General features: G+C 40.0%; 1 protein-coding gene across 5 annotated transcripts in view; it reads right to left on the minus strand.

Annotated features, from left to right (window-relative positions):
• MORF4L1 (mortality factor 4 like 1) overlaps positions 1-25,705 on the minus strand; it is a 42,230-nt gene that overhangs the window by 12,624 nt on the left and 3,901 nt on the right. Inside the window, exons 2-9 of one of the 5 annotated variants that reach the window (XM_037910179.2) lie at positions 20,512-20,558; positions 13,356-13,423; positions 11,038-11,064; positions 10,539-10,625; positions 9,451-9,531; positions 6,036-6,098; positions 1,372-1,397; positions 644-732 (exon numbers count right to left, since the gene is read on the minus strand). In XM_037910179.2, the coding sequence (XP_037766107.1) occupies positions 644-732; positions 1,372-1,397; positions 6,036-6,098; positions 9,451-9,531; positions 10,539-10,625; positions 11,038-11,064; positions 13,356-13,423; positions 20,512-20,558 (488 nt within the window). Of the gene's footprint in view, positions 1-643; positions 733-1,371; positions 1,398-6,035; positions 6,099-9,450; positions 9,532-10,538; positions 10,626-11,037; positions 11,065-12,570; positions 12,590-12,847; positions 12,899-13,355; positions 13,424-20,511; positions 20,559-25,705 lie in introns of those variants that run through there. The other 4 variants (XM_037910180.2, XM_037910181.2, XM_043523521.1 and 1 more) reach the window with 4 other exon arrangements.

Here is a 25,705-nt window from a genome sequence, read left to right on the forward strand (position 1 = left end):
ACGGCTCAGTGTCACCTCTGACTCTAGACCCACATGTCTGATATTCTTTAAATGCTATTAAATAGATCTATTGACAAATTAAGTGTTTTCCTCCAACCAAAAAAAGTTTAAGACCACTTAAATATCAGAACTTATGAAAATACGTGTGTTTTTTTTAAAATAAAACTGTTGATGTTTGCAGCTGTGGGACTTAACTATTCCATTATCTCTGAAATACTTAAGATGCAGCCTCAACTAAAGCAGTGCTTCGAGATGGAAAGAACAAACTCAAAGCTCTCCGATTTCAGTCTGAAAGCTGCTCACAACGATAGCATGTTAACTGGTGGCATTTTCCTCCATATACTTATCTTTTACCAGAAGCACAATGATAGCTTGGAGTGCTAGGTCTGGAAATTCTGTATTAAACAGGGATAGGACGCTAACTCAGGTAAATACATTACTCAGAATATTTTTCCCCTGCTTCAATTACTGACATATTTGTCATGCATTTGTGACCGAAAAGATAAAGCAGATCAAAAGCTGCAGATTTCAACAGGAACTTGTTTAAAAACCAGTAACCAAAGACTGAAACAGAACTACCAAGACAAACCATTCAATCTGTTGCAACTAAATGGAGAGTTACTACAGAGTTAAAAATACATACACTTTCAACCGTGGGATCTACTCGAGCCCTTTTCTTCCTAGGAGGCTGGGGAGTCTCGCTGGTACTGCTGCCTTCCCCAATTCCAGGAGCTACACATACAAAACACAGTTATTTTGTTTGCAGATGCATTTTATATCTACACTAACAATAGTATTTCTACTGACATTTTCACTAAAGGACTTGTTTGACTATACGCAGGTCTCAAACTGCAGATGAATTCATTGTTTTCAATAAAAAAAAATCATTCCCCCTCCTGAAACATCCCCTACATTGATAACTTGGACACAAAGATTACAGCTTACAACGCAATATATGTTCTATTGCGGACCCACTCTTACTCCTGCATGTCCCCACTATGCTACAGCAGCTGAGCCTGGCCAATATCCCACACTGAAAGAAAGAGTACCCAACACCTGTTTAATCAGAGGAAGAACGATTCTACTGCAGAACTGTTATATGCAAACAATTTGTGTTGTTTTTAATTTGTAAGCAGTCCTGACCCTGACAGACATTTCCATTTGTATGATTTTAATGCTTCCACCTGGTTAACAACCTAAAATCCGAGGCAAAAGTTATTTCATAAACTTAGTTGGGCAGATCATCAACCAAGTAAATGATAATAGCCCCACTGAAATTGGAACTATAGCAATTTACATCTGATGAGCATCTGTCCCAGTAGATCTTCCATTATGTACCAAACATTAACTTACGAATAAAAATATGCTTACTTTTCTGTTTGTTCTTTTTTGTTTTCCTGCAAAAATGGAAAAACACACATGATTTCAAGTCTTAAGGTACCATAAGAAATAAGTCTTAATTTTTGTGGACACCCATACACAAAGATCTCTAAAAAGTATTTAAAAAAAGTTAGTCAATAGGCAACTTGACCCAGTAACCCAGGACAATGAACAAAAGCCCACCAACCCGCCTGACTATAGAGCGAGAAGAAACTAATAAAATACAGGAAGGTAGAGGTTGTCACTAATGTAGTGTCATTTACTTTCTCCAATATAAATATAAAGGTACAACCAATGAAGTTAAATAGCAACAAACTCTAAACTGATAAAAGCTATTGGCGGCATGCTCTTAGCACCATAGTTAATCCTATGCCAGCTTTTTCCATTTAATAGAACATTTACAAGACTGTTTTGATTGGAATGGTAGTGTAAAAGTAGATTATATAGGTGGGAATTTAAAAAAACCCACAATGCATGGCTAACTGATGGAATTCTCTGATGCACGATAAAGGCCAAGAACTATTAGTATTCAAAAGAGGTACTGACATTTATATACATAATATCTAAAGTGCTGTGCAGAGGTGATACTTCAAAGTTACCTTGGGTAATGTGCATATCTTGGGTAACTAAATAAGATTTGTAGTTGGCCAGTATTTCAGGTATTTCCTATCCTAAGCTCAGTGCTGTGAAAGGAATACAGCTTGATAGGGAGGTTTATAAATTAGTTAAATCTCAGTCTAATCTTGGGTAAAATTGGCATGTTTTAGTACTATCACCATAGATGCAGAGGATGAGAAAAAATTTAAGTAAATGGCAAGGTCAGAATGATAAAGATGTGTGAAGCTAGTATGGATTGTCCTTCACATCTGCATCATGATTGGCAAGAACAGTTCACTACCATACTCACACACCACCTGACAGCACTCGCTCTGCTCCATGTACCTTTTCAGGTTTTTAATTGAAAGGCAAATCTTTAGACTGTTCTCTAAACCCATTACACTTCAGAACAGCTTTTCATATTTTTATGCTAAACACAGAACTGTACAGAGAAATCATTTCCATGAACACTTAGAGAACCTAAGTTGGTTACTTTAAATGAAAACATGTAAACCCCCTTCAACTAGTTTTCTTAACATTCACAAATGCAGAATGTGCCTAAAATCATGCCTAATATGCAAAATCAATCACATACAAGCACAATTGTTTTCTAGGATATAGACAACTGCCTGTGTTACATATGCATCTGCTAGGCCAAGCCACTGGTTCAAGTTGTCTGGATACAGTCTTAAATAAAACCTTAACCATAATTCTGTCACATTCATATTTGCCTATCATCTTCAAGGGCAGATTTCTAATACTACCATGACTTAGTCCAGATAAATTTGGGTGATGGAACAAGAACTCTGTCATAACTGTTTGGGTCATGTTCTTTATAATGTTATGACTAACAAATATGCTCCCATACACTAAACATGTTGTTGTGATTTTGTTCCATACTGTAAGAGTGAACCTTCAGAAATTCAGTACAGTGTCAGGTCAGGTCTCACTCTATTCATATTTTAGACACCAGTAAGTCAGTGTTCACATACAGAACCTTTTTTCACAAAGGAGCCTCCATTTACACTGTTTTAGGGCCCAATCCAACATCCACTAACGTCCAGTTGGCAACGAATCAGGCCACTAGTGAAGCTGCATGTGCACTGGGTTTTCCCCAACAGCTTCTGAACTCTTACCCTGTATGTGACTAGGTACTATCTGGGTAACAAAAGGGGACAAGAAGAGCCACCACAGAAGTGGTGGGGGTTAGGGAAGAAGAGGCATTATAAGAGTTACTTTTTTCCCCCTTCATGGGGCGCATAAAATGTATCAAAGTGTTTTGCAGATGTGAATGAGGAGGGTTAAGGCAATAGATCACTTCACTTCCCACTGAAATGCAGCCTCAAATAAGGTGGAAAGCTGTCATCCTAGATCAGTGATACTACTCAGTTTGTGTGGGGGAAAAATAGAAGCAGACAGGTTGAATGTCACACAATTGGAATTCGGACCAGAACACAAAGGCAAAAAAAGTTACTCTTAAACACACCAACTAGAAGCAGAGGCGTGGGGGGTCTTTATAATCCATAAGAGAACTGGAGCAATTGTGATAATTAAGGAATATAAATTAAAGCATTTAAGAACCACTGCAATTTGTCAGAACAAATAACCCTCCTAGGTCTGGAGCGGTTCTGTTTTTTGCACGACCGATACGTACAGTATAATGCAGGTGCCTTGTGCTCTCCCATCTCTCAGATCCCTAAATTTCAAAGCTATTGCTCTGTATTAGGTCAAAGTGACTATCATTTTGCAAAGTCTAACAGATGGTGGCAGTGCAGCAGGGGACTACTAAAGAAGAAGCAAGACACCAAGGTCTCCTGTTGAAATAGGTTAAAAATAGCTCACTAGTAACAGGTAGCTTTTAAAGTAGCAGCTGCTCTCTGAGGTTTTGTGACCGCCAGTCTGCCGAAAGAGTCACCTCTACATCGTACAAGGCTGCGCTAATCACCGCTCTCTGTAGTAATGGAAGCAAGACACCTTAGTGAAAGGTTTATTACGAACAGAAGTAACTCAAAGTTTTGTGACCGCAGCTGTGGAGGAATTGGCTTAATCCCACTGTTGAAGCAGCACTGAACAGCAGTCTCCAATTTAACATTTACTCAGTATCTTTCACCCTGAAGGATCCTGAAGTATTTTACAGGCTACATAGACAGGAAAAACTTCACCTACCACTGAAATGCAGACCTCGGAGCCTGAACATGGCAGCTGTTTAACAGCATTACAATTGAGGACAGGAAGTGAACCTCACTAACCAAAAGACTGAAAGGTAAATGCCATTTTAGTGACTGTCCAGAAAGTAACAGGGTTCTGGGGCCTTTTAGTGATGTCTAGTTTTCAACTGAAGTCTATGTTTTCAGATGCAGAATTTTAATGGGAATGTTCTAATCTAGCAGTGGGCAAAAGAGTTTGAACAGCTCATCTTCCAGAACTCAACCACATCTTGATAACAGAAAACACATCTAAGCAAGATTTCGTTTTCAAACACTCAACCTTAAAATATCGTTTCACTTCATAATATCATGCTGTGCTCTCATTCTGCCAGTGGAACAAATTATGCCACTTGGCAACAAGATGACTTGCCAGTCAGCCAGCTCAGAAATGCCACCTTTCCAACACCTTGAAGTGTACATGCTGAGAACTGCTTCCCTCCACGTGAGCTTTCAGAATGAAGAACTGATACATGACCACAGTTCCCCGTTAAAAGGAAGTCCGAGTTTAACTCAGCCTTTTTCAATTCAGCATACAAGTTCTTGCTGTAGCATTAGGCAATAATATGAAAGTTAAAGCTCAAAATTAACTTCACATCTTAGGGACTTGAGTTCTATTATTCATGCAGCTTTACCTCATTTTGCTAAAGGTGGACACCTGAAACATACACGTGTTTCAAAGGATGGGTAGAGCCCGAAGTCTGAATGTTCTACCAAAGGGAGAAAAATGTAAACAAATTCCAATTCCCAGGTTCCTAAATTGTCAACGCAGTTGCCTTGGTAGCACTTCTGGCCAGAGCTGTAGCAAATCATGCTATTTAAAAAGAACCACAAGACTTCCATTTCCCGACTTCTCTAACATGTTTGCCGCTGGCTTTTGTGTTCTGATTCCCTAAAAGTACAGCATGTCTTTCTTCACACATTCCAAAGCACTGGCTGCCTTCTGACTGCCCACTAGCTGTTCTAAGTGAAAAAACTTCTGCAGCTAGGTCAGCCATGTCAGAAGGGCAGAACCCCTGAGTTGTCCAGGGACAGCAGCCAGCAGCCTGCAATTTTGCAGAGAAAAGTACAGGAAAGTTTATCTCTAGAAAACGTTAAGCCTGTTTTTTTGATAGCCAACTGTCATTGTATGGCATTCTTCCCATCCGTAAGAACAGCACCATAAAACAAATTTGTATTTTTAATACAACTAGCACATTACAAGTCATTGTATTTGGTTAAAAATTACTTAATACCCTCAGCATACTTTTCTAATACACAAACTATAGCAGGTTACAGAATAAGTATTTTGAAAGTTTCCAAATCCATAGTTACATGAGACTCAATCCTTACATTCACAACACCATCTATGAGCAAAGGCCAGAACTTAGCCCTACTGATGTCAATAAGAGTTCTGTCATTGATCTCAGTGACACCAGGACTTCACCCTTTGGTAAACAGGTAGCAGACCAAGACTAGTCTTCTAAAACCACCAGTTTCTAACAAACAAATAAATACGTGGAAGTCTTAAAGTTAAATGTCTGCAGTTCCTTTTTAAATGGATGCACAGAATTCTCACTGAAGAGTGCACATCTCATAGGTTTGTATACTTTCAATTGGCACAGTGCACATGTTTAGAAATAGGTAGAGCTACTAGCCCATACAGACTTTTTAAAAGAATTTTAAGTAGCAACTGCACTTTATGGAGATGTTGTCAAAGTAAGAGTTACTTCCACAGTTGTTACCTGTGTTATCACCAGCACCTTACATTATTGCAACTTAAGACTTTAAGAGCCTATAAAAGAAATCTACAAAAGCAAGGAAATTTGGATTTCAGGATGAAAATCCTGGTGTGACAATCCATCCTTAACTCACCGCGTCGATATTGTAGGGGTCTCCAAACAGCAAACTGTATGCGCTCCATCTCGTCTGAAAAATCTAGGCACAATGGGGGTTGAGTTAAGGACAGAGTGTCAGACCTGATATTTAGCCTTTAAGAGAATCTATTTAAGCTTCAAAAATTTACCTTTTAGAGGATGTTAAAAACACATTCCACATCCCTGGAGCATGATACACATTTACACCGTTATTTCCTTGCTATATTGTTTGGGTCACTGAAGAGCCAAATTTGGTTTTTTTGTTGTATTTTTAAAATAAAATTTGTCTTTTTAGATTACAGGCATCCTCCAAGGATGCTACAGAAGGTAAATTCTGAGGCCTAAACAGATTGACAGTGTTACCCCTTTAAAAATGCGGTTAGATCAATTACTTTCCCTCCCCCACTAACCACACTCTGCATCTGCAATGCCCCTTTGTTTTTTAAAATGCCAGTTATGGTTTCTTTAAAAGAAAAAACCCTTATTTTAGTAGTGCAATTTGAGAGGATATATTTGCAGTTCTCAGATCCCATCTTCACTTTCTGGCTTAAGTGGTCCGAGGGCCACTGTTCTGCAAATCTCTGCCCTACAATCCCAGGCACAGTGTAGGGATACTATCATGGGGAAGTGATTTCTTTTCCTCAGTCTCCATCAGAAGGGGACAGGGAGAGTTTCTGCTGTTGAAGGAAGCAGTGGTACATCCAAGCTGCTAACTGAGGAGAAAGCACCAATGGTGCTGACAAACGAAAGCGAGGAAGAGCAAGTTCAGTGCAAGAGGCACAAGGCCCTTATGCTAAAAGGTACCTTTACTACCATGAGATTAGGGCCCTACCAAGTTCAGTCATGAGAAGCGTGTCATGTACTGTGAAATCTGGTCTCCCCCCATTGAAATCTGGTCTGTGTGCTTTTACCCTATACGATACAGATTTCACAGGGAGACCAGCGTTTCTCAGATTGGGGGGTGCTGACCCAATAGGGAGTTGCAGGGAGGTCACAAGGTTATTTTAAGGGGGGGTTGCAGTATTGCCACCCATACTTCTTGGCAGACAGAGCAGCGGCTGTTGGCCAAATGCCCTGCCCTGAAGGCAGGGCCCTACCACCAGCAGCACAGAAGTGAGGGTGGCAATACCACATCATGCCATCCTTATTTCTGCGCTGCTGCTGGGAGCAGCTCTGCCTTCAGAGCTGGGCTCCCAGCCAGTAGTCGCAGCCCTCCAGCTGCCCCGCTCTGAAGGCAGGGCCGTCGCCAACAGCAGCGCAGAAGTAAGGGTAGCAGTACCGCAGCCACCCCTACAATAACTTTGTGACCTCCCCACAACTACTTTTTGGGTCAGAATCCTTACAATTACAACTACCTGACATTTCAGATTTTAATAGCTGAAATCATGAAATTTACGATTTTTAAAACCCTATGTCCGTGAAATTTACCAAAATGGACTGTGAATTTGGTAGGGCCCTACATGAGATGAATGATAGCATCAAAAGCCAGTTCACTATTCCAATAACATCTTCCCTTTTCATGGATTCCTCTTATTGATCTGAAGATCCATCATTGATTAACTGTTCCCCACCCCAAAAATGAGACTCTTATCAAGGTTTAGGATGACAGTTAACCTACCTATGATAGTGTCCCAGCTACTATGGGACACTATCAACCCCGATTTCTGTTCTAGTGGCAACAGAGGAAGAGATACATCTCCTCTCAGATGCTGTTTCAACTGTGAAGCAAAGCCAGGGCTTGAAAATATGGTTTCAAAATTACACAAAATAAGACAGGCTCTTAAAAAAAGAAAAAAGCCCACACCAGAGTGGTGTTTCTGATGTGCCTTTATAACTAGAGTGATTGAGAGGGTTATGATAGCAACTTTGAATTTCATTGCTTTTCTGAGAGAGTTAAATCTTTAGGGGTCACTCCTGCTCACCTTACTCTCACAAGCCATCCCAGTGAATTCAACTGGGACTGCTCACATGAGTAAGGCTAGCAGGAGCTGGTCTCTAATCTTACCATTAGGAGTGTTCAATACCATGCAAATTAGGAGTGGGGAAAGTCAGAACTCTGATCTCAAAAGCATTGATACATATATTCATGATATTAGTAACCATAACCCTGTTATGGTAACAGAGCAACACAGAAGCACAACTGTACTCTTACCAACTTTACTGTCCATAGAATCAAGTGCACTAGGCCCTTCGACAGAAACACCAGCTCCTGTCAGTTTAAATCTATTACGCTAACTTAACGGTGTTACACTAAAAATGTCTAAATAACAATCAAATTGACATCAAAATAGAAGATCCAAAACAGAGATACATATTTCATAATGCTAAAAAATCACCATCATCAAAAGAATGATACAGGACCTAAAAAGGAGATTTGAAACGGCCATCAAATGCCTTTATTTTTAGGAAATGGTGTCAAACCTTAGCCAGCTCTCTCTTGACAAAGACCAAAAAGCAAATCAAGCTAGGAGCTCAAAGTATCACATTAGCAATGAATACCTTCAAAAATTAATCAAGTCCACCATCTTCTGAAATAAAATACTAAAAGTACATTGTGGCTACAAGTCTGGAGCGAATTTTGCTCTAACATTAAGTGCCTGGATGTAACTGAGTCTAGATATAACACCACAATCCTAGTCACTAAAACCCTACAGATGGAACTGAGAAGATCTGTTGATTACTTGTGAATATACATTTGTTTTCTAACGAACACTTGAGCTTGGGTCTGGGTCTCTCAAGCTTGCAATTTTAACATGCAAAGCCATTTTGTTTTAAGACCCACACACGTACTTAGCGTTATTTTTGTCCAAACAAATAGAATAGTTAAAGAACAAAAACGCAAAAAATGCAACCTGTGGTAAATAAGCTAGTATTCCATGAATGGCAGAATATCACAAAACTTCGTTTGCATCCTAAACCATCCTTTAATAAATATATACCATGAAGGCAATATGAAATCTATTCTTTTGAGCTACATCCCTGTCTTCAAGGATTCTTTATTACTGTTTGCGTGACCAGGGTTGATTCTGCCATTCCATGGGGAATTATCAGTTTCACTAAGATCTACCATGTGAAATATGATGTGCCCTTATAACTTTTGTTCAATAATTTACGAGAAATGGTATGTAAAGACTGGTGCAGAATTTAAAAACATAAGCGCATCCAGTCATGTAGTTTCAGCAACATGTGGGTCCTGCATTAGTGAACAGTGTATTGAGAGAAGGTTTTGCTGGATAGATAAGTAGTTTTTGTCACAACAGAAGCACTCCATGTTTATAAACTAACAGTTCTTTGAATTTTAAGCAAAGATTTTGCACTTTAAATTTAACCTCTGGAACCTCACAAAAGAGTGCTGCTTAAGATTTAAGTGTAATGACTGATAAGCAAAGATAATTTTTAAAAAAGCTTCTTACACTTCAACATTTTTCTGTTGCAGACCAGATGTCTTCTTGCCTGGAGCAGCACCTCTCATCTTGCCCTCTGCATATTGTTCCCTTTAAAAACAAATTCAGCAATAAGAGTTTACTGTAAGAGAAGCTATTATCTTTTCTAAAAGGTAACAGTCCATACAAACATTTAGAGAATTTGTAGTGAATGGGTTTAAAGAGAACAGACACTGAGAAAGCTCCTTCATGACGGGGGGGGGGGGGGGGGGGGGTGTGAGGTGGAATCCAACTACTGACAAGATTGAACTTCATTATAGTTCTGACCAACCATTTTTACCTACACATGGACACCTGACTCTTCCCCACTCCTCCCAATATTCAGAATTGTGAGAAAGAAATACATGGGAGCTGCTTCAGAAAGACACCTACTAGAAATATTTGTATTCTAAGAGGTCACTTTTTTCCAGAATAAAAAAGCATTCATATGGATCAATACATGTAGAGCCATCTTATAAAAAATTAGTCTTCAATAAGAGGACATTACTATTTTACAAGATATTTTAGGTGACTATTACATACATATATATATACACACACACACAGTTTTATTTTCTGAGATACCACAAAGCAGTCTCCTTCATTTAAACCTATTTTACCCTTTTCCTTGCAACTTAAAATTCACATACTTCAGGTTTTAGAATCATAGAATATCAGGGTTGGAAGGGACCCCAGAAGGTCATCTAGTCCAACCCCCTGCTCGAAGCAGGACCAATTCCCAGTTAAATCATCCCAGCCAGGGCTTTGTCAAGCCTGACCTTAAAAACCTCTAAGGAAGGAGATTCTACCACCTCCCTAGGTAACGCATTCCAGTTTTGATTAAAAGCTATCGGGAAGTCAAGGAGTAGTGATCCATTTGGCTGAAAGATTATGAAGATAAGGACAGGTCCACGTTAGAAGTCTGAAGACAGGCACAAAAAAAAGGGAAAGACAATATGACTACCACATTCCTTCAAATCTAAAAAACCCATCTACTCCCCTGGAGATTTATTTCTTGGGCTGAAGCGCTGTAAAAAGGAAATCATGGTAAGTCAAATCAGTCTATCACAAATACTTACTGATTGGCCTTTTGAAGTTCTTTCTGTTTCTGCAGATTCGTGTCCACGTATTTGAGCACTCTGCTTTCTGGAACCCATTCATCCCAGCTGAAAAATTAAACCACCATTCAAAAACATTACATAATTAGATTCTGTTCCCAATAATCAATTAAAGACTTCACAGGATTTGAGACTGAATTTTTGCTTCTGTGGTAAGTCATGAACTGGCACAATTGGAAGTGTAAGTTACCAGATAAAATACATTCCCACTGATTGAAGCTCTAACCATTTCTCTAGGACAAGGTGAAATTCAGTCTTTCCTGCAGAGATTGCCAATTGTGAAAGACTCCAAATCTTAAAATTTCTTTAATTTTTTTTTAAGTCCAGTTTTTTTAAAAAGGGCTACACTTACTATAACATGGGAAATCTGCAGCCATAACTAATTTATGCAGCAAGATAAATTTACTGTATCTTTTCCAACATATTTTATAGGTGAACAAATTCAGCAATAAGATCTTACTGTAAAAAGAAGAGCTCTGATTTCTCTCTGTAAAGGAAACCAAGATGGCATGAACATTTGAAAAATCTGAAGTAAATGATTTAATATAAACGTATGTTGGAGAAATTGCCATTGTAAGCAAGCAAATTCCACTTTGATAAAGTGCAGATAATCTTTCAGCAATTTGACAAAGGATTTTAAATTAAAAGCACATTAAAAATGGCCATGTGAAATTATGTACACATTTTTCAAAATATATCAAGTTGTATGTTTATTTATATAAATGTGTATGTAATATACAGAGCTTTGTAAATTAGAGTTTCTCAACTATTCATTTCATGGTGAAGTAATGATCTCATTGCAAAAGTTGTCAAGCTTAGAATGTCAATATGGTAAAAACAAGTTCACTATAAGTCTTCAAGATTCTTAAGGTAAGTTTAGTGTGTAAGTATTACAGAAAACAAAAATAAAATACATCCAACTGTACATATATTAGAGGCTATATATTTAGGATGAGGCCTTGGTGAAGTATTTAAGCCACTTGATCTTTGCTCCCAAAGTTTATATTGTTGCCAGAAACCCTCAATAGAAGAAAACTGTACAACTGCGTGAGAATGTATTATGCTATATATGACGTGAAAACTACTTCCTACCAAGGCTTGCAGAAAACACTGGAAGCCAAGCAGTTTAAAACTCATGTATTATAGAGAACCACAGCTTAATTATAAAGTCATAAATTAAAAAGCCATACAGTCCCAGTTGTCTAGATGTTGCAGCAATGCCACTTTTAATGTAGATAATTGGAAGCTTGGAAAAGCAAGAAAATAATCAAAGGCAAACAGTTAGTGCAAGTGGAGAAAGACAAGAAAAAGTCATTTGACACAGCCAATGACACCCACCACTACCGATTAAATAGAAAAGAATGGATTTTAACTGATCCCAAAGAGTCAGCATGAACTTAGCAGCAGGCACAAGTTCCAACTTGTTACACAAGTGTTTACATGAGGACACTCCTTTGGCTGTTCACTGCTTTGGGGGAAACATTTTTTGAAGATACCAGATACCAAAACATGAAGTTTAACTTGGACCTCGCTACATGCTGACAAAAAACAAACAATTCAGCCTCGTGTGTCCATAGTGCCTTTTTCAGAGTATATGGCAGCAATGTTCACATGAACCAAAACGACTCTGAAAACTGCGGTCTCTGAAGGAGACCGGGAATATGAAATGCTGCAAATTCTATCAGCTGCTAAGGAAAAACAAGTATTTACTGCTCCTACAGTGTTAGACCAAAGAATATAGTTAAACTTGAACTGAGCAATAAAACTGAGGGCAGTCTAGTAATATTCTCCTTTTGAAAATAAGAACACTTTGCAACCTGCAAGCGCCATGTGGATGCTGCATCACGATTGTTTACAGAAAGCTGGTGACCAAGAATAGGAACAACTTGTAATCAAAACATTTTATCAATGATGTTGTTCTCAATCCTTATTGATCACCCAAAAAACTCAAGAAATATACTTGCAATTCCAAAAGCAAGATGCTCACACAGACCTTTTAATCTTTGGAGACATGAAAGAGAAGTTTTAGTTCCTGAGAGGAAGAGAGAAAATTCTAAAATCTCATCATTTTTACAGAAAGGAAAACCTTGTAACCAGCTTTACTACAACCTTCCATCACCCCTGACCTCAAGCAAGTTTCTACCCAACAGGCAGATGATGCAGTAGAGACTGAAAGCCTCACCTATCAGAACTTAGCGAACACACCCTCTCATCTATTCTGAGAGCAGCCTTCCCCATCATGCCACTAATCCTACTCCCTTTTACATCACCTGTAGTATTTGATTACATAAACAGAACAGATGTGTCTGACTGGAGAAAGTACTGCTCCACTGTTCAACAAGCAGGGATTGTCCCATATCCCAGTATACAGGATACAACAAACTTTTTGTTGTATCCTGTATCTTCAAACCTAGAAAACATTGACAGAGTTCTCAGAATGGGTGGGCTGTGCACTGGACTGCGCACTGGACTGCTGCGATAAGGCAATCTAGTTAATCTAGCAGCACTTTGAGCTAGTTTGACTATCCAACTGATGCACCAAAGGAAATGTGCCTTTAAAAACAAGCAATTATTTGAGCAACATTAGCTTTGTATTATTCCAGGCTTTAAATGGTTAGGCTTTGCTGCAGTACATTGACTTAGACCCAAGTTAATTTCTGAGCTAGTGAAACATCTTCAATTGACTTATGCTTGGGAGTGTCAGCCCATTAAGTTAACACCATCTTGGGCAATCAATAAAGGAAAATTAAGTCTTGTTTTCAGAGACTTATTACTTACTTTTTATTCCAACCACTGTAATGTATAAAGTATTTCACTTGTTTGTCCTTTATGGCAACCTTTACACACTGAAATAAAGAAGAAAGTTGGGTTAGCAATATGATTTGAGGGAAAAAAAATCTTTGGAAGACTGATTAAAAGCTTTCAGTCTAAATACAAAGATTGCCGTGCAAGCCACTGAAGTATTTGGCAGCAATGTCACTACAGACTAGAAATTTTCCAGCAAAAGATACACACAAAATATTTAACTGAAATACGAAACCCTATAATAATGTATCAGAAGGGCTATATAAGCAGAACAACTAACTGATACTCAGCTACCCAGAGGTTTTTTGAAAGGCTTAACTTCTATTAGGAGGAGAGCAAGAGAACATGCTGCTGAACAGAAGACACAAGGAGCCGGTCACTTTAGTCTTTTCAATACTCTCCAGATGGCTAACCAGAAGTCATGTTTACATAGTGAATGACTCAAGGCTTGTCTCACTACCACACTGCGGGTGTCTATTAAGCAGGTCTAGTGAAGACTCACTAAATCAACAGCAGAGTGCTCTCAGGTTGACTCTGGTACTCCAGCTCCCCAAGAAGAGTAAGGGAAGTCGACTGGAGAGCATCTCCCACCGATGCAGTGCAGTGAAATCACCACGGTAAGTCGACCTAAGCTATGTCAATTCCAGCTATAAAGAAAAGGAGTACTTGTGGCACCTTAGAGACTAACCAGTTTATTTGAGCATGAGCTTTCGTGAGCTACAGGTACTCCTTTTCTTTTTACGAATACAGACTAACACGGCTGTTACTCTGAATTCCAGCTATGTTATTCATGTAGCTGGAGTAGCTTAACTTAGGTCGACTTACCCCAGTAGTGAAGACAAGTCCTCAGTATCATTGTTCGCATGCATACCCCTATCTCAGAGTTAATTACAGGAGAGGACTTCACAAAAGTAAAGAAATATTTTGGATTTCTGCAGCCACATAGCAAGCTCTACATTCAGCAGTAACTGTTTGCAGGCTGAAAAATTTCTGAAGGATAAAGCTTAGCTTGATCTCACTATACTAGAGTGAGGTAACCTAAAACATTCCAAGCCCTGAATATCTGACCAAGGTGAAGATAAACTGTTGTTGTTACACACTTTAGCTAAGTTAGAGTATACAATAAGAGTAAAACATAGGTAATGAGCATAAAGAGTAAAACAAAATAAGTTGCTCCACCAGACTACAATACTATACGTAGATTCATAGAATAAGGCCAGAAGAGGCCATTAGAGCATCAATTCTGACCTCCTGTGCATCACTGGCCATTACATTTCACTCACTTCCTCCTGTATTAAAGCCAGTAACTTGTGTTTAGCTAAAGTATATCATTCCAGAAAGGCATCCAGTCTTGATTTGAAGACATCAAGAGAGAGAATCCACCACTTCCCTTGTTCCAACAGTAAATCACCACCGTTAAAAAAAAAAAAAAAAAAAAATTGTCCCCTACTTCCAATTTGAATTTGTCTGGCTTCAGCTTCCAGCCACTAGTTCTGCCTTTCTCCATTATATTAGAAAGGCCTTTAGTACCCAGTGTTTCCTCCCCATGAAGGTACTGATGCACTAATCAAATGTTCTCTCCATCTTCTTTCTGATAAGCTAATCAGATTGAGCTCTTTAAGTCTCTCACTGTAAGACATATTCTCAAATCACTTTGGTGGTTCTTTTCTACTCCCCCTCTCCAATTTGTCAACATCCTTTAAAAATGCTGACACTAGAACTATTCTAGTATCAGCCTCACCAATAGAATATACAAAGGTCAAAATCACCTCCCTACTCCACACTCCAAGTACCTCATTATCCCTGTGTCATATCACATCACACTAGGTTAGGGTGTTAATTGCTTGGTCACTAGGATCCCTAAATTGTTTTCAGAGACACTGCTTTCCAGGATACTATTCCCCCATTTGGCTGGTATGGCCTGCAATCCTTGCTCCTAAACATGACCTTGCATTTGACTGTGTTAAAACACATTGTTTGAATGGGTCCAGGTAACCAAGAGATCCTGAACACTCTGTACAACTGCCCTGCCTTCATCATTTACCACTCCACCAATCTTTAGCTACATCCAGACTGAGAGCGAGTCTCCTGGTCCTACACACACTTTCCCTACCTCTGAGAGCATTCCTAGCAGCGTAGCTGCAGTACCATGGGCAGCGGTGACACAGCGTAGCTGTGCTGAGTTCGTAACCAGGAGTTTCAGGCAGGTTTGTACTTGGCACAGCTAAGTTATGCCTCTGCTGCTGCCCTGGCTCCACTGCTGTTTAGACTCCTGCTAGCTCAAGGAGGGCTAGCGAGAGCACGTGGGCACAACCAAGAGACTCACACCCCCGCCTCACAGGGTAGTGGTAGATTTTGTGTCATCTACAGATTTTATCAGCAGTGATTTTATATTTACCTCCAGATCATTGATGAAAAAGATATTAAATAGCGTTGGACCTAGCACCAGTCCCTGCAGAACCCCTTTAAAACACCTCCATTTGATGATTCCCCAGTGACAACTACTTTGAGAGCTGTCATTTAACCAGTTGTTAATCCATTTAACATGTGCTCTGTTGGTATTTTATAGTGCTTAATTTTTTTTAATTGAAGTGTTGTGTGGTACTAAGCCAAATGCCTTACAAAGGCAAAGTATATTACATCTGCACAGTTATCTTTATCAACCAAACCTGTGATCTTCTCAAAGAACGAAATCAGGTTTGTTTAACAAGACTGTTTTCCATGAAACCTCGCTGACTGGCATAATATTCCTAGCATTCAATGCTGTATTAACTGAATTGCATTTTGTCCAGGATTGATGACAGGCTAACCAGCCTAAAGTTACCCAGGTCTACCAGCTTGCTCTTTTTTGCATAGTGGCACAACACACACACTCTCCTAGAATTTTCCTAGTATTCCAAGATTTATTAAAATCAGTGGGCCAGAGATCTCCTCAGCCAACTCTTTTTGGACCCTTGAGTGCAAGTTATCCACACCTGCTGATTTAAAAACCAATCATTCATCCCTAAGAGTTTACAAACCATCTAAGTGAAGAACACAGATTAGAATGAAAAAGGCACGTGAAGTTCAAGTCAATCAGAAGGGCAAATTTTGTGGACCCCAGTATTTTCCTTACCAACTGATCTTTTTATGGAAACAGACTGCATTAGTCTCAATTATGGAGAAAAACATTCCTTCTACACTCCCAGCTGTCTTATATAGGGAGATGGAAGAGCACAGAAGGATAAAATAGTAGACTAAAGGAACCGGAGGGTGGGGGAGGAGAGAGGGAGGAGAGGAAATCAAGGATACTACATGCCATAGACTACAGACTGAATTCTCACTTAAGATGCAACTTCTTTGTGCCACTCAGGCAGCACAAAGGGGTCAGATCCTGGGTCTAAGTGGGCAGCAGGAATTACTCTGGCAGACAGTTCTTGCACCATCCACCTCACCTCCACCTAGGGGATGTATTGTGCTGCATGGGAGAGAAGAGATAAGCTGATCATACTCTGGTACGTGTGTGATGCACAAGAGATCACACAATAATGGCATAAGATGGAGCAGCCTACAAGCTGCTCCAACTCACAGAGGAGTCTGGACTGGTGGCAGCAGAGACTGGCCCTCATAAGTAGGAAGCCATAATGATTTCCCCGGCCATCACCTCCCCTCTCCTGCGTCAGGAAGAGCTCAGATAGAGGAGGCAATCTGGACCCAGGTGCACACATTCAAAATGAGCCCATCTTCAAGTGCCAGGAGAAGGGAAGGAACAGACTAAATAAAATGCAACAGATTGCTATTAGAACAAACTTACTGCTTTAAGTTTTGCATCCACTGCATTATGTTAGTCTTTGTCAGCCCAAAATTTAAAGAAAAAGATTTAGTGTCTTAGCTGTAAGAGATACACTCTAAACAACAAACTGAAGTCTCAGTGCTAGAGAGGTACTCTTGAAAATGTTTACTACATTACAACAATCACTTCTAGATGGCATAAAGAAAATTTGGGACATTTGTAATCAGTCTCCCTTTACCTACTCCATTCCAATCAAGTCCTCCCTATAGTAATTTTTTTCCCCAATTAGCCTTTATGGATACTAAAAACTATTAAATTAGAGCATCAGTTTTCCAGGTAGGTCTAAGCATAAACTAAATCTCTCAAGAAAACTTCTACAAAATTCCCCAGCCAACATGCCTACAGTTCCTTCTTGGTTCAAGAGGAAAACAGAGTTCTAGCCAGTATCAAATAGATCAGGGACAGAACTTTTAAATACTCAGATGATACCACACAAAGGCATCAGGTAAAGACACAAACCAAATGGTTTAAAAAAAAATGAATAAATGTAGCAAATTCAGACTCGCATATGAAGCACGTACATGTTCTTTTAGTAACAAAGCCTAATGCTTAGTTCCTGAGATTAACACATTCTCACTTCAATTTTTAGGAGGACACTGTCAATCAAGTTTGTTTTAAATTTAATCCAGCATCTATAGCCACCTCTCAGAGCGTTGAGAAATAAAATTGGTCTCAGTTCCAATTTTGTCTTGTCTAATGAACACGGACTTTGTTCAGCATCTGCATTCCTAACGAAGCTCAAATTAGCATAATAGTCATGCATCAGCATTAGGACCCAATCTCATGATGTGCTAATGCCTCCCACAGAGAGATAGGCACCTCAACTCTCATTAAGATCAAGAGAAAGAGTGGACCTTTAGTGAGTATACCAGGATAGGTCTTTAGGATCATGGCCTGTAAAGTCATGCCACACTAGCGCTAAGCTACCATGGCATTACAAATGGTTGAACCTGCTGTAATGACTGGGTTTAGAAATTCACTCTAATTGTGAGCTCAACTGTGGGAAAGTGGATAAATGTTTAGAAAGTGTTCCAGTCACATAGAACGATAAACATTGATGGGAAAAGGTATAAAAGGGAGAGACAGACTAAATTAGTCCAATCAAGGCAGCCTCCTGATCGAACTCCAGGACTGTGTTAAGCTCATGACTGGTAAACAAGAAAAGCGTGGGACCTAAAATTGGTGTCTGAAAATAAGCCTGTTGGGGGACAAAATAACAAAGGGATGAGTTATTCCACCCACCACTCTCTTTTGGGGCCCTTAAAAAAAACCCAGAGTTTTGGGGATAATTTGAGGACGAGTGCAACAACTGCTGACTGAAAGAAGGGAAGAAGCGAGCATCACCATTGTGGCTGCTACTCCCACAGGCTCCTGGGGCCCTGGAATCTACTGAGACATTGTTGGGCGTTCAGCATCCTGATGGCATCCTAACCAGCCCAGGCCAAAAGAGGGACCCAGAAGACATTGCCACCTCCACTGGCTCCAAGTGAATCTCAACCACCATGTAGTGCGTCAGACTTCATCTCTTCCTCCACCCCTCGTGTTCTTCTTTCCCCTTCTTAATCCTTCTCTTTCCTACCCCTCTTCTTCTGCCTTCTGTTCAAATAAGAGTCTTGTTAGCCAGCAAAGACAGCATCTTTTGCAACACTACTGTAAGCCTGTAACCAAAAGACAGTAAATGCAGTGCCCGTACCAACCCATGCTGGTACAAACCTGCTAGGTCACAAGAGTGGCTGATAAAACCATGTACTCTGTCTGTTTTGCCAGCAGTGAGGCTGAAAGTGAGATCAGGCACCAGAGAGAAGCTGCATTTTCTCTCGTGTGTTCTCCTCATCTTCTAGGAAGCAGGATCATACTTTAAACAACCACCATCTCAGCTCCAGCCCCTCTCAACTAATGTCTTCTCTTTTCCCCCCGCCCCCCAAAAGGACTATTATTAGCATCTTTAACTCCATCTAGGACTGTCAAACAAGAGCAGTTTTCCTTCTAAAGGGAAAAGGAGCAATGGATGTTCAAATGAAAGCCTTAAGACTTTTACAGAAAAAGAAGGAAAAATAATTAAAACATTTGAAATGTATCTTCAATAAAAGATAAAGGATTTTTAATGCTGTTTGCGTCATGGTACTAAGCAGGCTGAGGTCTCTGTAAACCAAATCCCAAACTTTGTTTAACCCTGTTTAACGTTGGACAGGGACAGGATCATATTAACACTTTTGGCTTTTCAGGCCCATTGATTCCATCTCAATATAACAGACCCGTCTACATGCCATTACTGCCTCTGCAGGAACTATTTTAGTGCATTTGACATGGTTCCTGAATCCTATCTGAACGGAATGCATAAGACAGAATGGGCTTTGACTACTTCTGTAGATCTAGAACGTATTGAGGAGAATTGGTTACTCACCCATATCCACCCCTAAAAAAAAAGGGTAGAAAACATTTGGAATTGGAGTAATCTCGCTGCATGAAACATGTTGTAGTCCTGCTCTGCCTTAGAATACCCTTTTAAAACCTCTCCCACTACACCTCATTTTGTCCTAGTACAAGACAGAGCTTTTTTGGTTTTATTGTTATTCATTCTCCCTTGACGCAATTAGGTGTCATTTTGTCCCCACCTACACACATTTACAAGCAACCTTAGAGCCTAAAAAAATTTTTTTTTAGAAACTGATCTGACTAGAAATATGGTACGGGGATAGAGGGAGCTTCAGTAACCTGAGACAATTCAGTATTTTATCTAACAACTGAAAAATTAAAGTATTAAGAGATGACATTCATGATGAATGGGAGGCCAAACTGGAAGCCAAACCAACTTCCAATTTCTTATTTTGTAATATATGAATACATACACATGCTCCTTAGAATCCGAGAGCATATTTAGAAATAGCAGAATTCTAATAGGAGCCTACATGATATATATTCCATTTCACATTTGGTGAAATCTTTTCACGTTTTTACACACACGCCTAGGTCCATTCACAGTGTCAGTAATATGCTTCAAATTCCCACTTACTACCTCCATTACACCTTTATCTTGCAAGTTTTTAATTTGAATATCAATATCCAACAAATGTATGTGCTTTACAGTTTGTAAAACTGCAGGTTTTGTTTTTTTTTAAGAAAAAGCAAAGTAATTTAATATTTTCTTTTCATCGGTTCTCCTCAGTTTAGCTTGAATTCTTGACTCAATCCAATCTAGTGCTTAGCCAATAGGCTACTTAATCCATTCAATTCTTGTGTTCTTTATGTAAATGTTATTTTTTGCCGTCATCTGCAAAAATGAAAATCCAGACATACCTTTGCTTCATAAAGGAGAGGTCCATGAAAACACAGCACTCGTTCACCTGGAAAAATTTGCAAATAGCCATCTGATTAGTCATATTGATGAACAATACTGCATACAAAGACATGCATTTTACAAAAAAACACAGGAAACCAAACGCCATTAAGAGTGCTGTGCCAAGAGACTGTCCAGTGGCAGCATATTACCTACACACTGTCAAGCTAGAAAGCAATCCAAAGGTGGTCATAACTTCAAAAAGCTCCTGCTTATAAAATGGAAGATGAGTGGAGGGTTAGTTCAAGGCTCTCTGCACCACCAAGCCCCATGCTGGGGATGTGCAAACGGGTTGCCTGCTGAGCAGCCTCACAGGGGTGCCTGTGTATCCCCTGTGCTCTGCAAGAAGGACTTCTGTGCAACCCCTGCACAGGCTGGCACTGAAGGCCACACTGTATGGAATATCTTGGGCTGCCCCAGATATCTGTTGATGCAGATACATAATGGATGCAAATGGCACAGAGCCCTCTCTCTATTCCAGCCCACAGCCTGGGGCAACAGCTGTGAGGGAGTGGCACAGCAGCCCTATACCCAGGTTTGAGCTGGATTTTACCTGCCTAGCCTCTCTGCATTCTAACTGGATAGAGTTCTGTTACGCTGGCTTTACATGAGTGCACTGAATTTCAACCTGAATGTACAAGCAGTAAATAGCACAGCAGAAACAGGTCAGTCTTGTTGCAACAGGGTTAAATTCTTTTAGAGGGCTCGGTTTCATTTTGTTTTGAGAAAGGGAACATGATTCTCTCTTTTCAAGCCAACCTACTGTCTCATTTTAAAATTATGGTGCAAAAGCAGACTAGTATTTAAATAAGAGTTTTCCTTTTCCTGGAGGAAACTCAGCACCTGACATTTCTATTGCAAAAAACAAACTAAAGAAAACCAGATATAATGACATCAAGTTCTCCCCCTCTCCAAAGGAGCCAAAAAAAGAATATATCTGAACGAGGGCACGGGGAAGAAGAGGCCATTTCACTTTTGAACGGATTGTTTTTACAATCAGGATTTCAGCTGCTATAAGATCCCTATTGTGCAGTTGTTTACAAAGTGGAAGTCTAATTTATTTAACATAAGGTCTCAGAGGGCAGATGTTTCCTCCTGTACAGTACTCCCTTGTAATAAAGGTCACACCCTTCACACTGGTGACCAGTTCTGCATACCAAAATAACTAAGCTGTACCAATAACTTACAGGGTTACAGTCCACTACTGACTACCCCACATTCCCTTCCTTTTGCAAGGCGGCCATTTCTAGCTTTGTCCGTCATTCCTTGTTCTATGCCTACAGAGTAAGCTGAGTTTTAATAATCCTTTAACTGCACCAAATATTTAGTGGTACGCCACTTTTCCAATTAATACTTTATTCCCAGATTCAATATAGTGGTACAATAAAATAGATTTGGAGAGTTCACTGTAAATGCTAATCAGCGGGATTTCATGCTCACAGTGGGTCAGAAAAAAGATACACTTACACGAGAGCAAATTCAAGATAACAACTTTGTACAGAAACCGTTTTAAGAAAAAAAATCCATATGAAAGTGGCTTGCCAAGACTGGTTTGACATTTTTACACACCAGCTTAAAAAATATTTGGCACAGAGGAAGTACCCACTTTGAAGTCTATTGTGTATTTTTATTAAAATGTGTTTTCCATTATAAATATTTAATCTTAAAACCAGTTACTCAGCATGCAAAACAGCTATTTAAAAATTATGACTATACTATTTCACCTCTATTTTGCACGGTTTGTTAACACTACTGGAAAACGAGCCTTGTTTACTTGTTCTTAAAAATGAAGATTTTGCCTGTGTTTAAGAGGCGTTAGGCTCTTTACATAAATAAGAGACCAAGAACATTCTGTGGCACTATGGCTGCAAGACACCCAGGACGGAGAAATCAGAAAGACTGACAAGCCTTCTCCCCCACCACCACACTTCACACTCAAACATTAGGAAGAAATTTACCACAGTCTTCCCTAACACTAACTTAGATCAAAATAATTCCAAATCCTATCTATATAGTATATACACACACAACAAGGTGCACTACAGTGAGACCCCACCTTTATTTATTCACTTCTCATTAAAAAAACAAAACCAAACCCATTTTTGAATGGAGCCGTTTTTTGGCCAGGCATGCTTTATCAATGTTCTTGAATGCCAAACTATGCCAAGTGGTTTTGTTGCTTAGTAATGCTGCTCCTAGTTTCTAAGCTAGAGCTGGTCAGTCCATGCTGCTGTCCCGAGCCTGCAAGTTCTTCTGCCCACATGGCACACTCTTGGCTTCCATTGGGCTCCAGATAAGCCCCCCCCACAAAAAAAACCACACAAAAAACCACACCTTGCAGGATTGGGGCTGAAATGCTTAATGCTGCATTAATGTCACATGTGGAAGGTCTCATGTAGTCCATGGGATTCTAATAGATACATTAACGACCTGATCCAACACCAAGTGAAGTCTTTCCATTGACTTCAGTGGGGTTTCAATAAATTACCAGTTGCTGGTTCAAGATCCAGAATGGACAAGATATCTTGCAAAGTTGTCTTCTGCATTATAAGTCTGCTTTTTAAAAATAAGTAAATAAACACTACTAAATCCAGGGGAAATTTTTAAAGATCACTTGGTGTCAGCTTTTCTGAAGCTAAAATAAAAATGTGGCATATTATATACTACACCAGAAATTCACATCAGCACTTATGATACTTCTCTTTCCTATATGAATACATCTTAATCTGTGCATTTAAAAAAACCACCAATCTTTCAAATTGCGTACTTAAATATCAAGAAAATCTCTCATTTTCTTAAATCGTAGTGAATCCATTCTAAAAAGCTAAAAGAGAACTCTCCCCTCTCGCCATCCCCACCCAAACATTCCCACTAGGATTCCTTCTACAGATAAACTAGAGCAGGGGTTCTCAAACTTCATTGCACTGCGACCGCCTGACAACAAAAATTACTACATAAGCCCAGGAGGGAGGACCAAACCCTGAGCCCACCCAAGCCGCACAGGCGGCCAAAGGGATTTCAGCCCTGGGCAGGTGTCCTGTAACCTGAGCCTTGGGCTTCAGCCCCAGGCCCCAGCAAGTCTAAGCCAGCCTTGGTGACCCCATTAAAACGGGGTCACAACCCACAGTTTGAGAACCACTGAACTAGATAAAGGATATATTTGAGTAACCCACCAACCTTAAAAGGGACACTCAATGCAAAAAAGCATACCTAGTAAACTGGTAATATACCTGGTTTCAGAGTAGCAGCCGTGTTAGTCTGTATTCACAAAAAGAAAAGGAGTACTAGTGGCACCTTAGAGACTAACAAAGGTATTTCAGTTAGTCTCTAAGGTGCCACAAGTACTTCTTTTCTTTTTGGTAATATACCTGTTTATCAATTTCTTAGATTACAAGTGAAAATATTTTTTTTTACATCAAATCTGTCACTATTTATGTTCTGTTTACTAACAGGCCGTCCTCAGCACAGAGTTAAGATCAGTTCAGTTGATTTAATTTTAGATTCCTAGTGCTGTAATGTTTGGGGTTTAGGCACCACAGGGAAAAATTTGTTGAAGTAAATGTTTTCAGTTGACTTTATTTCCTTTTGGGTTGTGAACATGTTTATTTTGATCTCAGGCCTCCTAAAAATGAAGTTTTATAAAATTTAATTTGAGCCAAATTTAAGTTGATGGTGCTCTTCAACTGTGAAACCATCTCACTTCCTTCTGTGAAGTTTCACTGAAGTAGTTATATAAGGTTTTGCACGCCATCCAATCTGATGTTAGTGGAATGATTATAACATAAATCCCACCACAGAGACAATGAAATTCCTGAGGTTTGCATAATTTCCATACTAGATACTGAAGTTTTCTATGAAGTGTTGATGAGGGATTAAACACTTTTTTAGAGCCGAGGTGGGCAAACCGTGGCTCATGAGCCATATGCAGCTCTTCTATTGTTAAAGTGCGGCTCACAAGCCCCCTCACCTTCTCTGCCTACCAGACTGGGAGTGGGGGAGCTCAGGACCTCTGTCTTGCAGTGGGATGGTGGGGTAGGGGCTTCTGTCCAGCAGAGAGGCGGGGTCTTGGGGCTTCATCCCTGCAGGGCACACCTGCCAGGACTTGGGGCTTCAGCAGGAGTGGGGCTGAAGCCTCAAGCCCTGGCTCCCAGCAAGCGTGCCCCAGCTCTCAAAACTTCTGAAGATTGTTGTATGCTGTTCCTGTCGGCTTGTAGTCCATCTTTGTGTGGAATGTTGGTGTGGAGGGCTTCTACATCCATAGTGGCCAGGATGGTGTTTTCAGAAAGATCACCGATGGACTGTAGTTTCCTCAGGAAGTCAATGGTGTCTCGAAGATAGCTGGGAGTGCTGGTAGCGTAGGGCCTGAGGAGGGAGTCTACATAGCCAGACAATCCTGCTGTCAGGGTGCCAATGCCCGAGATGATGGGGCATCCAGGATTTCCAGGTTTATGGATCTTGGGTAAAAGAATACCCCAGGTCGGGTGTCTGTGCGGATTTGTTCTTGTGCTTTTTCAGGGAGTTTCTTGAGCAAATGCTGTAGTTTCTTTTGGTAACCCTCAGTGGGATCAGAGGGTAATGGCTTGTAGAAAGTGGTGTTGGAGAGCTGCCGAGCAGCCTCTTGTTCATATTCTGACCTATTCATGATGATGACAGCACCTCCTTTGTCAGCCTTTTTGATTATGTCGTCAGGCTTGTTTCTGAGGCTGTGGACAGCATTGTGTTCTGCACGGCTGAGGTTATGGGGCAAGTGATGCTGCTTTTCCACAAGTTCAGCCCGTGCACGTCAGCAGAAGCACTCTATGTAGAAATCCAGTCTGTTGTTTCAACCCTCAGGAGGAGTCCACCCAGAATCCTCCTTTATGTAGTCTTGGTAGGAACGTCTGTGGGTTAGTATGTTGTTTAGAGGTGTGTTGAAAATATTCCTTGAGTCGGAGATGTCGAAAATAGGATTCTAGGTCACCACAGAACTGTGTCCTGTTCGTGGGGGTGGACTGGCAGAAGGAGAGGCCCCGAGATAGGACAGATTCATTCAAAAACCAGTTGGAGAACACTTCAATCTCTTTCGTCACTCGATTACAGACGTAAAAGTTGCAATTCTTCAACAAAAAAACTTCAAAAACAGACTCCAACGAGAGACTGCTGAATTGGAATTAA

The sequence above is a fragment of the Chelonia mydas genome, chromosome 10, assembly GCF_015237465.2.
Source record: "Chelonia mydas isolate rCheMyd1 chromosome 10, rCheMyd1.pri.v2, whole genome shotgun sequence".
In the NCBI taxonomy this organism is placed as follows: domain Eukaryota; kingdom Metazoa; phylum Chordata; order Testudines; family Cheloniidae; genus Chelonia; species Chelonia mydas.